The following is a 22,244-nucleotide window of genomic DNA, read 5'->3' as shown; positions in this document are numbered from 1 at the left end:
CAGCTGTTACTGGAAGTGAGGGGTGGAGGGGATATGGACTTGGATATGTGTGTACAACCTAGTGCTGTACTAGGTCTGGGTTTTGTTTTTGTTTTTTGTTTTTGCTTTGCTCTATAATTAGGGTATACAGATCAAAAGTGTCTCGTGATAACACAAGTCACCGCTTGCCTTCTGTTCGCTGGCCTGTTCACTGAGCACAAAAGGCCTGCTGAACGAACACCTGCCTTTTGGGGACTCTTGTTGCCATTCAGGCGCTGTATACAATGTCTTTTGCATGCTGAGGGGAAATGAGGGAAAAATATTTCTGAAACTATGAGGAGAGGAACTACATACCCTTTTCCCACAGAGCACTTTTTTTCTTGGGGAAAAAAGACAACAGGTTATAGACAATTTAGACATTTGGCAGATGTTTCTCTGGTAAATGAATGGGGTGAGCTTGATCCCATTCAGCACAAAATAGTGTTTGCTGCTAATTAAATGAAGAAGAATTAGCCAGGTAGTGGTGCTGGCCCACATCTTAAATCCCTGTATTCTGGAGGCAGAGGCAGGCAGATTTCTGTGGTTCGAGGCCAGCCTGGTCTACAGAGTAAGTTTTAGGACTGCCAAGGCTACACAAAAAAAACTGTTAAAAAACTTAAACAACAACAACAACAAAAAAGCTTGTAAATAATAAGTTAAAGTTAGAATTTTGAAAACTTAGCTCAGCCATTTAAAGTTTTCCAGGTTCCTAGTTCTTACAACCACTGCTCTGGTCACGGTCACATAGAACATGCTGTTTTGGTACTGCCTATTGGAATGTATCAGTATCTGGATGGCCATAGACTTTTCTAGACAGCGCTTTTCATGATGCTGTGTATTCTGTAATCATGTCTTGCTCAGGTTAGAGTGTAGTATAGATAGAGTACTAGACTTTAGTGTGTTTGAAGCCCAAGTTTGGTCCTTTGCAACACACACACCCCCCATAAAAATTCTACCCACAGTGGACTAGAGAGATGGCTCAGCCAGTGGTCAATTCCCAGGAACCTCATGGTGCTCAAACCATCTATAATGGGAATCCCTTGCTCTCTTCATGTATGTAGGCATAAATGCAAATAGAATACTCATGTACATAACATACACAAATAAATCTTGTAAAAAGTGTCTTTTGAAAAAAAAAGAAAATAAAAATTCTACCTACAGTACAAGAGAAACCAACGTGTTTTACTGTAAGAGATCCTGATAGAATTTGGATTTCCCATTGTAAATGCCTTTAACAAATCAGTTTTAGTACGGTGTCGAAGAGTTCCCACAGCTACCCAAAAAAGGCTCTGAAAACTTTTTCTCTTTACAACAATGAGACTTTGTAAAACTATATTTTCTATTTATTTATTTATTTATTTATTTATTTATTTATTTATTTATTTTTACTTGGATGGAGAGACAGCCGTGGGAACCGAACTCTTTATATTTATGGTTGTGATCCTAGCCTTTAACGGCTGAGCCATCTCTCCAGCCCTATATTTTCTTCTTATACTTCAAAACAACTTTTATTTTTGATGATGGCAATTCATCCTTTGCTCAGGGTAGGTAAAAATGTTTTATCCCTAATTAAATGCAGAATAGATCTTAAAATCCATTCCATTCTTGTGTAGCATACTTTAGAGATATTCATATTTTTAATTAAAATATTTTAAGTAAACTGCTCTTGTCATTAGTTTGGACAATATACACTTAAGTTTTCTGAAGTCCTAATCTTATTTAGTTGAAGTCCCCCCCATTGGCACAGTATATTCACATAATTATGGAATAAATGAATATAATTTGATACGTGTATGCATTCTTCAATGACCGAGTCAGCATAATTAGCATTTCTAGCTCTTTAGATGTTTTCATTTTCCATGTCTTGGGAGCCATCAGACTCTGACCTTCAGTTACTCTGAATCGTAGCTCTAGGCTGTCATTGCCTTATTGTACCAGATGACACCTCAGTTCTGTTTGGTGTTTCCCTATGTTCTCCCCTCCCTATCCTCTAGTGACTTCACTCAGTATGTCCTGGAGTAGCTCCTGTAGCATCTACATGTAAGTGAGAGCACCAGGGTTTGTCTCTGCTGTGTTCCTTGCTTTTCTGCCTTCCTCAAGTGTAAAAACAGCAGTATTTGGCTTGTTGCTCCCAGCTTATCTCCCTTACTTCCACTTCTATCCATGTTTACAGAAAAGAGAGAAAAGTCTTTATGGTAGAGTAGTATTTTCACTGCCCACTTAAAAGTCCTTTTTTTTTTTTTTTTTGGTGTACACTTGATTGACGGTATCTTCACTGTTGTAATGCAATAAACACAAGCGTGCAGATGTCTCTTTGACAGAATGATAATACTGAGACCCTATAATACAATTCCTACTGTTGAGGTGAACCCCAACAAAAATAAAGTTATTTTTGTTGCTACTTCATAACAATAATTTTGCTTTTGTTATGAACTGTAATGTGTAGATATCTGTGTTTTCCGATGGTTTTAGGTGAGCCCTGTGAAAGAGGTTGTTTGACTCCCAAAAGGTTGAGAACTACTGCTTTAATATATACCCCAGAGTGAGATTGTTTGATTATATGGTGTTTTAGTTTTTGTTTTTATGATTCTAACATTATAAAATACAGTATATTAAATGCCAGAGTTAAGTAAATTTAGCTATGAGAGGACATTTAAATACCGTGTAATGTGATGGTTTCTAGAAAGTCTAGGCTCTGTCATAGAAACCAAATGCCGATAGCTGGTTAGAGTAGGTCTACTTCAGGGGCAACAAGTGACTCTCTTAGGCTTGCCAGCTCTACAGGCTGTTCTGAGAACAGCCATAAACCATTCACAAGAGATAGTGGCTAGGGTCCAGGAAAGCTTTGCCATTTGCCAACTCTGAGTTGATGATGTTCTGGGTTCCTTGAGAATTTCGTATAAATTCTAATACCAGCTTGTCATTTCGAGAAATATTACTGGGATTTTCACAGAGACTGCTTTGACTTGGCCAACTTGAGTAGTATTGGTGGTGTATTAAATTACTTTCATGTTGTGATCAAATACCTTGGAAGCAATTTGAAGGAGAAAGGGTACCCTTTGTGCCAGGCTGGGGAGAGTGTGATGGCAGGGCAGGAGCTGCTACAGCTGTGGCACAGCAGTCTGCGCTGCTTGCTCACAGTTTGAAGAACCTGGAACAGGAGAATTTCCACATTCAAGGGGCTTTTTCTTTACCACTTTTGTTTAGTTCAGGGTCCCTACCTGTGGAATGGTGCTACCTACTTGTTCATGCAATCTGGAAACCTAAAGATGTGTCTGACCTGTGGAGCGTGGTGAGCCATACCTTTAATCCCAGCACCAAGGCAGAGACAGGCAGATAGTGAGTTCAAGGCCAGCCTGGTCTACATAGTAAGTAGATGTGTGAATTATTTGCTAAAAGGACAAAGACTGATTTGATAAATGAGCAGCAAAAGGAATCTGAAGCCTGTGGGAACATCTCAGAGAGTGAATGTCATGCTGGTTACTTTTGGGCAGGGCAGGAAAGGTACTCAGAGCTTCACTTTTGTCCCATTCTGAGTTTGTCTTAGAAAACAAACGTGTTACTTCTGCTTAAGAGTTTGGTGACAACAATCCTGAAGGAGCTGAACTCACATTTAAATAAAACTCATGTTGTTGTTGTGGCTTCTAATTTAATTTTGTTTTCAATTTTAGGAAATACTCCTTTACATCTTGCTGTGATGTTAGGAAATAAAGGTTAGTAAATACTTTTAATGTTTAACTTCACTCACACATCAGTTTTGTCATTAAAAACATTAAATTTATTTGTGTGTATGTATGTGATTTCATGCATGCCCCAGTATGTGTATGGAAATCAAAGGGCAACTTGTGGAAGTTGGTTCTCTTCTTCTGTCACGTTGTTCCTGGGGATCAGGTTTGGTGGCAAGAGTCTTCACCCAGTGAGCCATCTCGATGGCCTCAGTTTTGTCATTAAAAATTAATTAACCGGGCTGGAGAGATGGCTCGGAGGTTAAGAGCACTGCCTGCTCGTCCGGGGGTCCTGAGTTCAATTCCCAGCAACCACATGGTGGCTCGCAGCCATCTGTAGTGAGGTCTGGTGCCCTCTTCTGGCCTGCGGACATACACACAGACAGAATATAGTATGCATAATAAATAAATAAATATTAAAAAAATTAATTAACCAAGGACAAGAGAGATGGCTCAGTAGTTAAGAACACTAATTGCTCTTGTAGAGGACTTGGTTCAGTTCCTATTACCCACATAGTGACATAGTGGTTAACAACTTTTTTTTTTTTTTTTTTTTTGGGTTTTTCGAGACAGGGTTTCTCTGTAGCGTTGGAGCCTGTCCTGGAACTAGTTCTGTAGACCAGGCTGGCTTTGAACTCACAGAGATCTGCCTGCCTCTGCCTCCTGAGTGCTGGGATTAAAGGTGTGCGCCACCACTGCCTGGCGCTAACAACCATTTGTTAACACTGTTTCTTTGAGCCTGTGGGTACCAAGCATGCACATAGTACACAGACATACATGTAGGAAAAAACATAAAATAAATGAATACATGTTCAAAAACTTCATAAAATATTAGTTTCAGGAAATACTGATAAGTAGCCAGAAGAAAATAGAGTTTCCAGGTAAAATCCATTTGAGAAAACTCAAATTGCTAAAACCAATAGTTTACTCTAGAGCCTTAATGAACCAGCCTGTGCTGTGACTTTGAAGTTGGGGCAAGCATAGGATTGTGGTGAGTTGTGTCTCACAGTTATCTGATATTCCCACTTCTTCATAGGTTTTTTTTTTTTTTTTTTTTCCCCGAGACAGGGTTTCTCTGTGGCTTTGGAGCCTGTCCTGGGACTAGCTCTGTAGACCAGGCTGGCCTTGAACTCCCAGAGATTTACCCCCCCCCCCCAAGTGCTGGGATTAAAGGCGTGCGCCACCACCGCCCGGCTCATATTGTGCTTTTCTATATCAGTTTCTAAGTCCTCTCCCTTGATTGGTGATGCTGTAGGTGTGGCTGCTGTAGACATTCTACTCTAATTAGTAAATAGTCTTGGAGTGATGCCTCTGAATGTTCATGGAGAGCTTTTCCTCTGTCCAGTACACTGGATGGTGTAACCTGCTTCTCTGGTTGCATCACTTGTTGACAGGAAGTAAGTTACTTTCTGAAAAGAGCTAACCCCTTACTTGCATGTGTTCTGACCATTTCCCTCATTCCTGTCCCTTGCTGTAGTGCTCCTCTTTGAACCGCATAGTTCTCTAGCAGTGTGTGTGGAACTGTGAGTCTATAACCCATGATGGACACTTAGTTTGCTATCATTGTATTAAAAAAGAATCTATTTTTTTTGAGACAGTTGTACTATGTAGCCCTGGCTTGCCTGGAATTCACTATGGTAGACCAAACTGGCCTGAAACTCATAGGCATCCATCTGCCTCTGTGAGAGTATTGGGGTTAAAAGGGCTAGCCACCACATTCTCCAAAGTAATCAGTCTTCTATATCACATATTCTCACATATTTTGAACAGACTTTCTTCAATGCCTTTGAGAAATGAAATGTCTATATTTCTTATTCTTTTTTTTTTTTTTTNGAGCCTGTCCTGGAACTAGCTCTGTAGACCAGGCTGGTCTCGAACTCACAGAGATCCGCCTGCCTCTGCCTCCCAAGTGCTGGGATTAAAGGCATGGGCCACCACTGCCCGGCTATATTTCTTATTCTAATGGAGTTCTCTGCTATTGTCATTCCTTCTATCACCAAGAATAATGCTGAAGTAAAGCCATTTAGCTCACCCTACCATGTTCTTTCAAAAAGTTGGTACATTTTTAAAAAATGATTTACTTGTCCTCCTCATAGGATAAAAGTTCTGGTAATAAGACTTTATCTTCCTTCACTTCTGTTTTCAGTTTCTAGTAGTTAGGAATGACTGGGGATGCAGCTTGGGGATGGGATGCTTGCCTAGCACATGCTCACCACCTCCACCACTAAAAATACCTAAATAGACATATAGTAACTGCTTAGTTAAGTATTTAATGGGTGTGTGTGTGTGTGTGTGTGTCTGCAATCACTAGCAGAGTAACGATCCATGGGAGATCAGGAGGTAGTTCCGTTCAGCATCTCTCAGCCAGTATTGGTTCAGACTTTGAGAGTCTGACCACAGGTAGCTTATTTTAGACATATACAATTTGGAAAAAAAATTTCCTGGTAATCATTAATTCAAACCTGTGTGCACAACAGTGCTTAAGATATGACTACATTGAAACTCATTGTAAAGAGGAAGCCAGGCATTGGTAGTGTATGCTTTTAATCCCAGCACTTGGGAGGCAGAGGCAGGTAGATCTCAGTGAGTTTGAGGCCAGCCTGGTCTACATAGTGAGTTTCAGGACATCCAGAGCTGTTACAAAGAGAAACCCTGTCTTGAAAAACAAACAAACAAACAAATCCAAGTGATATCTTCCATAAAGATAGGTTCCATAGTCTCAGGGAGGAAATTGCTATAAATTGACCATTATATACAAAGAGATAAAGGTCTATGGTATCCATTTTTTAAAGATTGATTTATTATGTATACAGTGTACTGTGCGCACGTATTGCCTGCACCCCATAAGAGGGCACCAGATCTCATTATAGATGGTGTGAGCGACCATGTGGTTGCTGAGAATTGAACTCAGTACCTCTGGTAGAGCAGCCAATGCTCTTAACCTCTGAGCCATCTCTTCAGCCCTCGGTGTGCTTTTGAAAACACTTTTTTTCTTCCTGAAATAAAGAATTAACATTTCATTGACATGACAGGTATGCAATTTCTTCTTTGGATCTTTCTGGGTTTTAGATATTTTCTTGTTTGCTTTTGTTTTGAGACAGGGTTTTACCATGTAGCCCTGGCTGGTCTGGAACTCGATGTGCAGACCAGGCTAGCCTTCAGACAACTCTGAGAAGTCCACCTGCCTCCCAAGTGCTTAGATTAAAAGCATGCACCACCATGCTCAACTGAATTGTAAATATTTATATAAAGTAACTCTTGAGGTTCATAGGTTAGCTTGCAGTCTTTGGAAACTCGCTTCAAATATTCTTTTTTTTTTTTGTTTTTTTTTTGTTTTTTTCGAGACAGGGTTTCTCTGTAGCTTTGGAGCCTGTCCTGGAACTAGTTCTGTAGACCAGGCTGGTCTCGAACTCCCAGAGATCCGCCTGCCTCTGCCTCCCAAGTGCTGGGATTAAAGGCGTGCGCCACCACCGCCCGGCCGCAAATATTCTTTGGAGACAGAAAACAGTACTTTATTTTTAGAGAGAATCCAATTTATTTTTAGCTAGGTTGGGTACCTTTGAATCTGGGGAACTGATTATATACATGGGAGTTTATAAGTTACTAATTATACATAGAATGGTATTATTTCACAAATGTAGTAATCTGGTTTCTTGAACTTTTGCATAACACTCATATTTAAATATTCTAAAAATTGTGTGTCTGATAATTATTACTAATTTTTATGTTGCAGAATGTGCACATTTACTGTTGGCTCACAACGCTCCCGTAAAGGTGAAAAATGCTCAGGGATGGAGCCCTCTGGCGGAAGCCATCAGCTATGGAGACAGACAGATGAGTAAGCAGTGCTTTAGAAATACTGATTGATGTGCTGAGGTTGTCTGCAAACTCACGCGTGAATTATCCATAACTTGGAAATACTTGAACATTGAGTCATTTGGGAAAACCTGCTCATGTCCTCCTTGAAGCATTGAGTGGTTGTGGTACTAGGGCTGTTTTTCTTTTTGAAGTCAAGATTCAATTGTCTTTTCTGGCAAATTATTATTTCTGCTTAAACATTGATTTACTAATTGAAATAAAAATTATGGTGCTATCAACACGCACCTACTTTCAGTGGATGTAGACTTTCCTGAAAGCTAAGAACTGTGCTGTCTCTTAGTTTAGTCTCTGAGCCATTATGTTTCTATTATCTTGGAACTTTTTGAAGGGGCTTCTACATTTTTTCACACCCAGTTAAATTCAGGGCCTGTCTTAATCTGCTCAGACCTAGTCAGGGCTAAAGGGAATGCTTTCCTCTTCTGTGCCTGCTGGATCCCTCGGTCAGAGTGGCCCTGAGTTGGCACAGTGACTGTACCCTTCTCATTCATTATATCTGGCTCTTGGGGGATTTCCTGACTGGACAAACTATCTCCATCCCCGCTATAACCTTTTGCCGGGGGTGGGGTGGTGGTGGTGGTGGTAATTACCCACCCTGGGTCAGGCTTGATCGTCTTCACTTTTATTGTTCTACTTGGGTGTCTTCTCTGAACTGCTGCTGCTGCTTAGGCATTAAAGCCTTCCTGAAGCTCCTTAGCATACAATTTGGCTATTTTTTTCCTTAGCTAAAGTCCAGTTTGGTGAACCAATGAGTTTTATTATTACTACTTATAGGAATATGGGTGAGGGGTTACCTAAGGATCAGAAATGACCCAAAAGACAGCTGCATCACCAAAGTCCCCCACCCGCACCCCCCAGCTCCCAAAGTTTAGAACTTGGAGCACACAGTCTGCAGGCAATCAGCAGGTTGGAGAGTGTCCTTTCCAGGTGTCTCAGTTGTTCTAAACCTCTTCCAGGCAGCTCAGCTGGTTTCTGTTTCTTCCAGGAAGAGAGTGGCTGGTCAAGAATTGTCTTTGCAGCTTTGCTTGTCTGAGTTGCCTTTTTTTTTTTTTTTTTTTTTTTAAAGATTTTTTCTTTTTTTTTGTACCCAGTGTTCTGTCTGCATGTATTCCTACAGGCCAGAAGAGGGCACCAGATCTCATTCTAGATGGTTGTGAGCCACTATATGGTTGCTGGTAATTGACCTCTGGAGGAGCAGCCAGAGCTCTTAACCTCTGAGTTAAGGCCATCTCTCCAGCCTCCATCTGAGAATCTTCTTTGCAGCTTGACTTAGCTAGATATGAGATGAACTCTCAGCTTTTATTACTTACTCTTAGAGTGAATCTGCTCAATTTCAGAGACTTTCTGAAGCTATTCTGAATTGTTTACCTTCCTGCTTAAAAAATTTCCTGCAGGATGGAATGTTTTAATCTTCAAAGAAACTGTTACACAACAACCACCATGCCTGATACCCAGATCACATTTGCAGGCTTTAATCTGGATAATTGGAAGCGGTTGTCTGGATTTAATCTGGATGACTGGTACTATTATTACTTCATAGTTCATGTGGGAAAATCAATTTAAAACAGCTTTGTAGAAAAATCATGTTTATTGAAGAATTATGTAGCATTTTGTACTTTCAGGCTGCTGTGTGGACTCAGTCTTCTGTGCTAAGTTTTAGATTTTTCTGGAAACTTTCTTGGGATTTAGTTGTATGTCATCCACATATTACACATGTGAGTTGCCTGAATTGCTTGGACAACTTTGAATGATGAGCCTGTATTTGACTGTAAAATGTAATATGTGATGAGACTTCTATGGAATTTTAACAGCAAAATTGGCATGTGGTATTTTTTGTTACATATTGACAGTTGTCCTTTGTGAACAAAATCAGAAACCCCTATGAGATGAAGAAACAGACCTCGTCATAGTATTATTTCAGGGGACAAAGGTAAAGTGTACATATCAAAGGACTAACTAAGGATGGAGTAGTAGCTTGTCTGAGGACTTCCTTTGATTCTTTTGAAGGGAAACTAGTGAGGACTTTGAGACTTCCAAGGATTTTTTATCACAGTAAAAATATGTGTAAAGCCACTTTGTGCCTTAAAGAAAAAGGGCATGATTCTTGGACATTTTGAGCTTGTCATCTGTGACGAGAGCCAGGAAATATTTCTTAATGGAAATCCAATTTCAGGACATCTGCGTATTCAATTTTATATTTCACTGTAACCTATCACATAAATATTTAGCTCTCAATAACCCAGCACATAGAAGGTAGAGGCAGAGTTTGTGTGTTTCAAGCTGGTTTGTACTTCTTGTCAGGAACGACCTCATGAATAACCCAAACAACAAAGTGAAGTGAAAACTCAAATATTTAACTTAATTGAACCAATGGTATTTATTTAGAAATGTCAGTGTGAATTGTATTTGTGATGTTGTTTAAGGAAATGGCTTTTAATTCTTTATGTAGGCCAGACAGTGGTGGTGAACACCTTTAACCCCAGTACTAGGGAAGGCAGAGGCAGTCTACTCAGAGTAACCCCATCTCAAAAAACCGAAAATAAGTAAATAAATAAATAAACAAACAAACAAAGTCTTCATTTAGTTGCATTATCTTGAAATTTTCTATGGCATAGATGATTACGTTTTTTGGGGGAGAATCAGAAACTTTATTATAAATTATTAGCAAAAGCTTTGTGATTGTCTTTTAAATTTAATTTCTGCTAATTTCGCTAATGTTTTTGTGCTATAGAATAAGCAGTCAGGACTAAGAATGTAGCTCAATTGATAGACTATATAATATTCATGAAGCCCTGAGTTTGATTTCCAGCACTGTGTAAAACTGGGTATTTGAGCACCGGCGAAGTTGGAGGCATGAGAAGTTAAGGTCATTGTCCATTACATAGTGAGTTCTAGGCTGCTCAGGTCTCCGAAAAACAAAAAAAAGGGAAAGGAAAAGAAAAAACAAAATTGTGTTTACCTAGTGAGCAATGATGGCCTAGGGAGAAAATGAATATTTTCATCTTAACCCGTGTCCCAGAGTTCCCAGCTTTTCCTGATGCAGACAGCTATGCCTTGTTGTCCTGTTCTCCGGTTGTCTTTGGTCTCTAGGCTTGTTTATAGTTTGTGTCATGGGATACTGATTTTTATGGTAGTTTTGAGTATTCTGTTGGGCACTGTCAAATTTTCGGCATACCAAAGTCTGTGCTGATTTGCCATCTACCTAGACCTAAGATTTCTTCTTTTAGACTTCATTTGTATTTTTTTGAGAGGAAGATTTTCTTGTGTAACACATTTTTCAGAGCGCTCCAGTTGTGTATCAGCTCATTTCTAATTAATTACCTAGTGTTCTTTATATCAACTTCATGAGATCTTGTTATGGGTGTGCTGTTTTCAGATTTGTTTGTTTTTGTTCTTTTTTTGTTTTTCAAGACAAGGTTTCTCTGTGTAGCTTTGGAGCCTGTCCTGGAACTAGCTCTTGTAGACCAGGCTGGCCTCTTAACTTACAGAGATCCACCTGCCTCTGCCTCCCGAATGCTGGGATTAAAGGAGTGTGCCACCACCACCTGACTTGTTTTTAGATTTTTATCTCTACTAAAGATTTATTCAGTTAATCCATCAATAGATGACTAAAAAAGGCAAAGATAAATTGAGACTACTACGTTAGGATTTCTTTCCCACTAGGCAAGTTCTTTTTAAAAGTTTTGTGTTGGGGGCTGGAGAGATATCTCAGCAGGTAAGAGCTCTGCTGCTCTTTAGAGGACCTGTCCCTATATAGGGGAGGGGCTGGCTCACAGATGCCTGTTACTCCAGTTCTAGGGGATCCAACACTCTTCTGGACTCCTGTGCACACAGCATAACACACACACACACTCCTCATATACACATAAATAAGAAAATCTTATAAAAAGTTTCATATTCGGGAGTTTTATTTATTGCTACTCGGATTTTTGAAATTTTACAACTTTTATTTCTTTTTAAAGAAAGAAGAAAGAAAAGGAACAAGGGCCAGCAGGATGACTTAGTGTGTAAAGACACTTGCCACCTAGCAATTGAAGCTTGATAACCTGAGTTCAGCACACAGAACCCACATCAAGGTAGAAGGAGAGAAATGGCTCCACAGAGTTGCCTGACTTTTGCATACACATTTTCTATCCATATGCACCACGCATTATACCACGTGCACTCACATGTTGTATGTTCACACACACACTTCCAGTAGTATATTCAAATTTTAAAAAATTTAAAAAGCAGTGACATTCATTGTAGAAAGTTAACAATTATAGAAAAAATAAGGAAAAATACTAATCAGTTGTTTTCTTTAAACTTCAGTCACAGCTCTTCTAAGGAAACTCAAGCAGCAATCCAGGGAGAGCGTTGGAGAAAAACGACCTCGGTTATTAAAAGCCCTAAAAGAGGTAAGCCGGGCTTCTTTGCTGATTCTTTACTTAAACAGTAACTATAAGTGTGGGTTTAAAAAGCATTTAAGATGCGCACGTGTAAGTATGTGTAGATAAGTAGTGTACCCAAGGAGGCCAGAGGGCATTGGAACTGGAGTTACAGGCAGTGGTAACTGCTCAACATGGCTGCTGGGGACTGAACTTGGTCTTTATTTGCAGGAGCAGCAGGTTCTCTTTACCTCTGAGCCTCTCTCCAGCCCTTCAAGCAGTCTTTTAAAGTGCAGTTAAATTCCTCCCCAGTAAAGTAAGGATCAGTTAAATGGTGAAAGTCATTTTTAAATCAAGTAATTGAAATAAAAATCTAGGGTTATAATGTGTGGTTGTGTTATTGGTAGAAACATTTTCATTGAACTGGGACGATGTTACTATGTTTAGTAAACTGAACAAGTGCTCTAGAAGAGGTATGTCGTGGTATCATGGTTGATAGATAGCCCATCCTCCTGAGGCTGCTGCTCTATGAAGGTATTTTGACAGTTTGTTTTTTCTTCTTTTGTCTTTTGTTTGTTTGGTTTTTCTGTACAGGGTTTCATTATGTAGCCCTGTCTGTCCTGGGAAGTTCTCTGTAGACCAGGCTGACCTCATAGAGACCTACCTGCCTCTGCCTCCAGAGTGCTGGGATTAAAGGTGTGCATCACTACTGCCTGGCTAGTTTCATTCTTTTCAAACTCTAAACATAAGAAATAGAAGAATTTTTCATTTCTCCTCTAGTCTTTAGATCTTAAATGATATCAGGTATTTTTCAGGGGGTGTACAAAATGATAAGTATCATAGCTTGTAACTAAACTAAAGTATATTTAATAATTTTTCATATTTTATTTCTCAGCTAGGTGATTTTTACCTAGAGCTTCACTGGGATTTTCAAAGCTGGGGTAAGAGTGCTATGTTTTGTTATAAAATATGGATTTATAGAAATATTAGCATGACATATTTGATACTTATTTAGAGAAAATGTCCATTGTGTTTAGCATAGTCATTGTAAACCCACGAGTAACATTCCATTTACTGTTAGAGAAGCAGCTCTCAAAATTCTAGTTTTTAAGATGGAAAATTAACTTAAAATAACTTTTGTATTGCTGGGCCAGGTGGTGCACTGGAACTTGCTCTGTAGACCAAGCTGACCTCGAACTCACAGATATCTGTCTGTCCCTGCCTCTTTTGTGCTTGGATTAAAGGCATGCGCTGCCCAGCTTAATTTTATTTTTATTAAAGATTTAATACTTAATACAATAAACATTTTTGCTAGCATCTAAGTTAGCATTTGTATTATAAAGTTATTTAAATGGTTAGTGATATTTTTCCCTAAAATGATTATTGAAGCCATGCAGTGACAAAACTGTGAAGTCTATTCCATTTTATATAATTGTATGTAGTTTGGAAGTTAAATAATATGTTTTATTTGTGTGCTGTATTCATATTCTATTCATAGTACATTTTGTTATTACTGTCCATAACTAGGTCATTTTAGATCTTACTAAAAACTATTTATAGTGTCATTTGTGTTTTAATAAATAAAGCCTGCCTAAAGATCAGAGTCCAAAGCTAGCCACACTAGTCAGCCATACCAGCATAGAGAGAAATATAAGGGGGATGAGATTTCGTACAGGTAAGAATCTCTAGTGATTTGGCTGCTTTGCTCCTCTGATCTTGAACCCCAGTATCTGTCTTGGGGTCTTTATTATTTGTGCTACATCTATTCAGTAGTAGTAGAAAAATAATAGACATTTTACAGTTGGAGGTCATGGAAGATTGATAAACAACTTAATTTGAAGAGTTACATCCTGACATTGAAACCCTTTAATGCAAGTTACACTTTCACAGTGCATGGGTGTGCACACTCACCACAGGTCATCATCACTCAGTGCAGCTGAGAGTCTGTGGAGATGCTCAGCTGGTAAAGTTCCTGCTTTTCAGGCATAGGACCTGCGTTCTATTTCTTTGCTGGATGCAGGAGTGTATGCTTGTTATCCCATGCAGAGGTAGAGGTAGGAGGGTTCAGAGATTTGCCATTCTAGTCAAATTGATGAGCTCCTACTTCAGTGAGAGACCCTGTCTCACCATCAGCCTTTGACCTTTACATGTGTACACACCTAGGAAGATAGAAGTTGGTGGGCAAATGGTGTGGTTTCTCTTATATAAACTTTGAAATTGAGGCAGTCAGGTATGTATTTGGGATTCAAACTTAAATTTAGTGGCCTCATTTCAGAGATCTTGTTTAAATGTTACATTTTTGCTATTTTTTCCAAATGATATTTAAGGGATCTAGTAGATAAGATCTATGATCACTTGTTTATAATTGAATAACGTTTAGTGACCTCAGGGTATGTTTTTCATTTGTATATCACACAGTCCCTGAAGTGATGGAGTTAGCTACTCTTGGAAGTGGATGGATTAATAAATAACACCTGGAGTCGGGTATTAGGGAGTGAGAGCTGAAGGGTCAGAGAAGCACTGCGGTCAGCCCCTAGACAGATGCTTACCTCTGTCAGCGCTCAGACCCAAGGGCTGATGATCCTGTCCTCGACTGACTTGCACAACTCTCGTCTCCTCCCACCTTGTATTCTGTCCACCCAGACATATCACTCCTGTCTCCACCTCCCTAGTGATGGGATTAAAGGTGTGGGATCCCAAGTGCTGGGACCACTCACTTTTAAGTGAGCTCTGTTTCTCTTTTAGATAGATTCAATCTTGTGTAGCTCAGGGTGGTCTTGAACTCACAGAGATCCCTTTGCCTCTGTCTTCCGAGTGCTGGGATTAAAGGTTTGTGCCACCACTTCCTGTCCTCTAGTAGCTTAGCTCCACATTCTGATCTTCAGGCAAGCTTTATTTGTTAAATCACAAAATATTACTGCAGGGCAGGGTTAAGGGCACACCTAGTAAAGTAAATTGACTCCACAGTTGAGCAATTTCTGAGTGAGGATACTTTCTTAAAGACAATTATGAACATTTGTGAATTAGTAAAATGTTTGCTGTTTTTTTTTTTAAAATTGCAAATATCTTAGACTTTACTTTTTAACTTTTTGTTTCTAAAATTGCAGTGCCTTTGCTTTCCCGAATTCTGCCTTCTGATGCCTGTAAAATATACAAGCAAGGTATCAACATCAGGTGAGGTGGTGCGCTTTGTGTTCTGAGTAGAAGAAAGCTAAGTCTGGAGGAAACCTTTTGCAGTCATAGTTTGCTTGTCTTTAGTAACTTAACATACTGTAATATATTCAGATACTTTACTCATGTAAGACCTGTTCCAGATAGCTTGTCATCTAAGCAGACTCTAGCACCAGAGGAGGTCATGCTGCAGTGCTTCTCTGGTCTTGGGTTTCATTAGGAGTAAGGACACTTCAGGAGGACCTCACCCACGTCTTGCCTTTTCCTCTGTGTCTTCCACACCCTTCGTTTCCCTTTTTTCTGTCCATACATCCACCCATCTCCTGCTCCTGTCTTCAGTCTTCTTTCCATTTCAGTCAACATGTTAAGGATGAATTTTTTGTTTGGTTTTTGGGTTTTTGAGACAGGGTTTCTTTGTGTAGCTCTGACTGTCATGGGACTAGTTTTGTACACCAGACTGGCCTCAAAAGAGATCCACCCGCCTCTGCCTCCTGAGGATTGGGGTTAAAGGCATGTACCACCACCGGTGGCCCAGCTGTTAAGGATGATTTTTATTTTCTTCTGTTCTTTTCCTTTCATAACTATGATTGATAATTAAATTTATGAGAAGTAAATGTATTTTACTAATTGTAAAACTTTACTTTTGTCATTGCTTATATTTTTAGCTTACTAATGTAGCATATTTTTAAATTGTATATTTACAAATTAATACTAATAAATATTCCAATTTGTATGTCTATACATGGTCATAGATATATGTATGAAGTGTGTATATGTAGATAGTCTTCTATATCTATCTCCATTTCTCCAGATTATTAATTTAAGTACTTAGAATTAAAAATGTTTTGAATTTTTTTTTTTTTGTTTTTTTTTGACAGGGTTTCTTTATAACTTTGGAGCCTGTTTTAGAACTAGCTCTTGAAAACTAGGCTGGCGTCAAACTCACAGAGATCCGCCTGCCTCTGCCTCCCGAGTGCTGGGATTAAAGGTGTGTGCCACCACCGCCTGGCTGAGGGATTTTTTTAAATATATATATACACTTTTCATTTATAGGTGAGAAAGCTCAGAGAAATTTAATAATTTTTAAATATCATTTTATGTCTTAGTTGTATTTGATTCTTGTTTATTCAGAAACTTCTAATTCAAAATTTGTTTCACATTTATGTATGACTATTCTTAGCAAATGATGTGAAGGCGGAATACTTTTCCTGTGTGTGTGAAGTCCTGAACTTGATCACCAACACTGGGGGGTGTGGGGACAAAAATGGGAATGATGGGATGCACATTACTAAGTAAACTGAAGATGCTGACTTGGGAACTCAGACTGAGAGTCTGACAGGAGGATTGTGGCAGAAGTCGAAGGGTGAGAGCAAACAATTCAGGGAATCCCGGGCATGGGACTTCCTCCAGCCTTAGGCTGAAGAAGTAGTGGCACAGAACAATGCTGAGGCTGGATTGGCAAAGATTTTCCCCTAGATTATAAGACTTTATTTAAAAAGGGAAATTAACATCTCATAAATATTATTTTAATGTTTTAAGATAGTCCTTCTAAGCATTACTCCAGAGGAAGCTGAATTATAAAATATTAACAGAGGGATCTGTAGAATTTATGTTTATTTTGTGTCATCCAAGTAATTGGTGGAAATATGGTCAAAGAGGAATATGTACTTCAGTAGACAAAAGAGGGTGAGCACCGTCACTCTCTTTTAGATTAGTAGCTCTCTCACAATGACTTTCTGGGAGTGGGGTGACTCTCTTGATAGCTGTGCTAAGGAGTTTCTGAGATTAAAGACTGTTGAGCAGCTGGTAAGTGATCTTGGACTAGTAATGTATAATATAATATAATATAATATAATATAATATAATATAATATAATATAATATAATATAATATAATATACTTGAGTACTTGAAGGGGGTGGTAAACTCTTTAATCCCAGTATTTCCCAAGTAGTGATCTATAGAATGTCAGAGACCGCCCCAGTCAGCTAGACTATATACCAGGTACAGATACTGATTCTATCAGTAACCATGCAGATGTGCAGGTCTACAAACATGTGGTAGAGATTGACTTCTGTCCTAGCTTAATTTCTGTTGCTGTGATAAGAATATATCTTGGCTGGGGCTGAATTGATAGCTCAGTGTTTAAGCATACGTATTGCTTTTTCAGAAGACCAAAGAGTTCAAGTTCCAGCACCACATCAGGTGGCTCATAATCACCTGTAACTCTAGCTCCAGGTGCATCCAGTACCCCTGGTCTCTGAATACCTGCACTCCTATGCACATACCCCCGCACAGACACACACATATAACTTAAAGTAATAGAAATAAATACAACTTTATTAAGAAAAAAAAGAATACCCTGACAAAAGCAGCTTAGGAGGGAAAGAATTTATTTTAGTTACAATTGTAGGGAATAATCCATCATTGCAAGGACGTCCTAGTGACAGAAGGCTGAAACAGCCACTTGTACCACATCTATAGTCAAGAGCAAAGAGAAATGTATACGTGTTTAGAATTAAGCTACGTCCTCTGACAGTTGAGGGCCTAAAACCAGAGAATGGTGCCTCCCAGTTCAGGATGGGTCTTCTCACATCCCTTAAGGCAATCAAGACAGTTCCTCATTGACATTCCTATATAAGAATGCCAACCTGATTTAGACAATTCTTCGCAGGTGATTCTAGATTATGTCAGTTTGATAACTAAAACTGATCCTTAGATTCCACAAGGCTTTCAGGCTGTGGTAATATTGTTTAAAAAGACAGTGGTTGACTGAATCTGGGAAGCTCAACAAAAAGGCCAGGAGTTTTGTAGGTAGACATGATTGGTAAGTGTGAAAGGCAGACACTAAGGTTTGCATAGGTGATTAGGTGTAGATTCAGTTATAATCAGAATGGTGTTCTTGTGCCTCCTTGAGTAATATGCTGAGCTAGTGACATGGTCTTGAAGAGGTCTCCCTTTTTGCCTTCCCTATGGAGGTACAGCACAGGGAATGAGAAAGTAGTAGTATAGGATGGGGGATAGTACTGCCATGGGGACCTTTTTCTTTCTTGCTTGGTTAACTAAATGCTCAGAAAAGGGAAATATAGATAATAGAGTATGTATTCAAATAATATTTTTAATAACATTTTAAATTTAGTTTTTAAGCTATAATTTCTAAGTTAGGCTATGATATTACCATCTTAGTTTGAGTTTAGGAGGCACAAAACTTATTAATTTTATAATTAATTATAAATTATTAATAAAGTTTTATCAAATTTTGTCAGTTTTTACCTGTCCATCTTTTACAGGCTTGACACAACTCTTATAGACTTTACTGACATGAAGTGCCAACGAGGGGATCTAAGCTTCATCTTCAATGGGGATGCTGCACCCTCTGAGTCTTTTGTAGTATTAGACAATGAACAAAAAGTTTATCAGCGAATACATCATGAGGTGAGTATGTGTTACTAGTATTTCACTAAAGGGTTAAAAATGTGCATTTAGCAAACCCTTTGTATAATTGCTTTATTTAAAGCGTAAGGTGTAATTGATACGGTTAATTCTCAAGGCTATCATTCTTTCTTGCACCCTTCTTCCTCCTGGTTTCACCCTGAGAGTTCAGTTGCTCCCTGGACCTGTGACCTTGGTTCTAGTTTTCACTGGCCCCCCGTGTTGAACCTGTTTCTGGCCATGTGAGCTGCTGTTGTCACTGACTTATGCACAGCATCAGAACACAAGCTTTGCTTTCCACCTCTTCTCCCGCTGGCCACTCTGTCTACTGCTGTATGTTGAATGACCTCATTTGTTTTCTTCTCTTGCTGTAAGCAAGTCCCGCAGATAGTTTCTGCGTTCCTCTGAGGTGGGAGACTCTTGAGCTCAGGTGCTTCTCGTGCCTCAGCCTCCTGAGTGTGCTGTGCTGATTTTCGAGTTCTTCCCTTTAGCTTACTTTGTTTTGGGCATTCCACATCATGTTGCTGCTTCTTCGCTTACCGTCTTAGATTGGACTTCATAGTCGATGTTGTGTGTGCACTAATGCAATAGTTTCCTAACTCATACCCAGAAATGCAGATTTACAGGAGAAAAGAAGGGAAAAGAAGAAAAGGTATTCTTTGGAGAGGAGTGAAGTGAGTGAGTGAAGTCAGGAACAGGCCACTGGAAAAAAAGTGAGTGAGTGTTAAGGCCTTGGAGCCAGAAGTTACCTCACAATCTGATGCAGTCGGCAACAGAGGGTCACAGATGTTTAAATAAGGTACTGATTTGACCAAATTTTTCCTCCATCACCTACTTCCAGAGTTGTCTTCTCTCCCATTACACATGGAATAACTGCTAGGAGCTGCCAGGTGCTGTGGGTAACTGTGCAAAAACAGTCACTCTGGGTTACTGACCCTTAATATTAGGGTTATAATCTAAGTGCTTTACAGCTGTTTATGCCACAAGTAACCCGTGCCGATTAGTATCTGTCTGATAGATGAGGAAACGGACCCTTATAGGTGACAGATGACAACTCCAGTATTACCAGTGTCTGAGATGAGTTAGAGAGACATTGGAGGCAACGAAATTATGTGAGAAAATTCTAGTTATTCATTGAGGTGATGATGATACTAGGATTGTGTGGTGAATAAGACAGATGAATTAAGCTACACAGTATAAAAACAACCACCTAGCTCATTTGTTTTCCTCAAAACTGCTTCTTCCTGCTTTCTCTCTTTGGGTGAATGGTATCATTATCTTAAAAACCGAGAAGTTATTTTTGGCATCTTTTCTCACACTCCACGATTTCTGATTGGAAAATGTGCCTGCTCATCTCTTTCCTTAATGTCATTATAACAGCATTTATCTTTATCCCACTGTTTCTAGAATTTAGATTTTTAGTATCTCAGGCCTTATATATGATCTTCCTGGCTCCCTTTCTGTCTGCTTTTAGTTCTACATTGAATTTTGAAAATAAGGTCACGGGCCCTTTTCATTAAAACGATATTACTTGAAGGTGACATTGCTGCGTCTCCTTTGGCTTCCTTCATGTAGCCTTACCTTCACTCACTCTCTAGACTTTCTGACTTGCTGTTTTAGATAACCTCATAGTAAACCTGGGTATCCACATGTGTCAGGTTATTTAAAGCTTCCTTTTTCGTTTTTGATGTTTCTATTTGCTGGACCTGGAAGGCCCTTTTTGCATCTTTATATCCAAGGGCACCAACTTAGTGTTTATTTTTCTGTGCCAAGTGAGCATTGTATTTATGTTCTTTTTTTGTTTTAATTTAAAAAGTATTTTTATTATTTTATATGTATGGGTGTTTGGCCTGCATGTATGTTTGGGTATCCATGTGTGTTTCTGGTTTCTTTAGAATCCAGACAAGTGTGTTGGCTGTGAACTTTCTGCCATGTGGGTTCTGGGTATTGAACTTGGCTCCTTTGCAAGAGTAGCCAGTGTTGCTATATTTATGCTGTTACTATATCTCAAATCAGGTACCAGTTGTAATTTAGTTGATAGGAGTGTTGGTCAGCAGCTTAGGGCCTTGGGTTTAATCACATAAAACAGTATGATTGTAAAACAAAACAAAACAAAAAAAAAACATGCGAACCCCAATTAAAATACAGTTGTGGATCCCAGTCCCAACAGAAACATCTATAAGGCCCTCCCTTACAGAAGACTCAGGGATGTTGTGGAAGGAGGAGTGGAAATACAGAAAGTCCCAGAGTTTCAGAGAGTTTGATATAGGACTCTTTCTGCTAGGAATGTCAGAAGATCAAAAAAGTTTTAGCATTCTGATTGCCTAAAAATGAGCTATGCAAAAAGACAATGTCAAGTGATTCCGAAAACACATGTACCAGTAACATAGTCCCTGTCTATTATCTACAGTGATAATTTTAAGGTGTTGTTTTATTATGTTCTGGCACTAAAATGTTATTGTTAATTTACAAGTTAATAGTGAAATATTACTTAGAATGCGCTAAAAATCATTCCAGCCATATATATCCTGAAAGCTGATTTTCCAGCCATTGGATGAGAAAGCTATGGACTCATTAAGGTGACAGCTGATCAATAGATTATTATGACACCAATGGACTGTTATGAAGTGGGTAGCTAGTCTTTACCTCTGAAGAGTAAAATTTGTTTCTCTGATCCGTAGTCTATCGCTTTATCTGTTGCTTGTTTAATGAGCAGACTCAGTCCAAATATGCTCCCAAGAGCTGTATGCTTTGCCTTTCCACACCATAAGCAGTGAAATCATGAAATCATGGACTGAAACTACCGAAATTGTGAGTCAACCCAAAACTTTCCTGCTTGTAAAATATTTCTCTCAGGGATTTTGTTTTAGTAAAGTAAATGTAAAATTAAAAAAAAAATCATTTGCTAGAATGTTAGAAATGTATTTTAAAACTATATCAAATAATGCAGTAAAGTTGCAAAGATTCAATTAGGATGCTTTTAAACAGTAAAATGTAATAAATTTTATGGACAAATGAAAAAAATCCAGCCAAACACATGCAATTCCAGCATTTGCTAGTTTGAGGCAGGAAGATCAGGAGTTAAAGCTACTTAGCAAGTTTGAGGCAGCCTGGGCTGTATATTTCTTTAAAAAAAAAAAAAAAAAGCAAAAATCTAAAACTTTGTTTATTATGTCCCACCCCCATCCCCAACCTTTTTTACCTCTCTCTTTGGTGAATCTCCCTGAAGGCAATGGGGTTCTTTTAGTTGTATCATCTGGTAGCTAATACAACATTTACACCATAGATTGAAAGACTGTTAGAGAATCTGGAACATATTGGGACTTTTTAGATACACTCTTGATCTGGACAGAACATTACAACCACTTAGTGGGTTGTAAGCTATGCACAGTCTGAGTAAGTGAGTACAGCCATGTTCAGTGCAACTCAGTGTAAAACGACTACAGCTGAATTTATCTTGCCAGCTGCGGACTGTGATGTAGATAATTTGACCTCTTTTTGTAAGTGGCATCTGTAGGCAGTTCAGCACACAGACACAGCACTAAAAGAAAAGCAGAAGAGTGAGTGTTAGCTGACGTAGGTGTTGTGGTCACCAGAGCAGTGATGCTTAGGATTGTGTGTGTGTCCTTCGCTGAAGGTGCGGAGGACTCTTTGAG

At 39.0% G+C, this 22,244-nt stretch overlaps 1 protein-coding gene across 3 annotated transcripts in view; it reads left to right on the top strand.

Moving 5' to 3' along the window:
- Ankrd13c (ankyrin repeat domain 13C) overlaps window positions 1–22,244 on the top strand; it is a 45,605-nt gene that overhangs the window by 6,948 nt on the left and 16,413 nt on the right. For 2 of the 3 annotated variants that reach the window (XM_050149470.1, XM_050149468.1), the window contains exons 2-7: window positions 3,690–3,731; window positions 7,477–7,581; window positions 11,931–12,016; window positions 12,882–12,927; window positions 15,094–15,160; window positions 18,447–18,591. In XM_050149470.1, the coding sequence (XP_050005427.1) occupies window positions 3,690–3,731; window positions 7,477–7,581; window positions 11,931–12,016; window positions 12,882–12,927; window positions 15,094–15,160; window positions 18,447–18,591 (491 nt within the window). The remainder of the gene's footprint in view (window positions 1–3,689; window positions 3,732–7,476; window positions 7,582–11,930; window positions 12,017–12,881; window positions 12,928–15,093; window positions 15,161–18,446; window positions 18,592–22,244) is intronic. The other variant, XM_050149469.1, reaches the window with a different exon arrangement.

Source organism: Alexandromys fortis, unplaced genomic scaffold (genome assembly GCF_014885135.2).
Source record: "Alexandromys fortis isolate MF-2015 unplaced genomic scaffold, M_Fortis_MF-2015_v1.1 scaffold_68, whole genome shotgun sequence".
NCBI lineage: Eukaryota > Metazoa > Chordata > Mammalia > Rodentia > Cricetidae > Alexandromys > Alexandromys fortis.
This window is presented reverse-complemented; position numbering and strand designations above follow the sequence as displayed.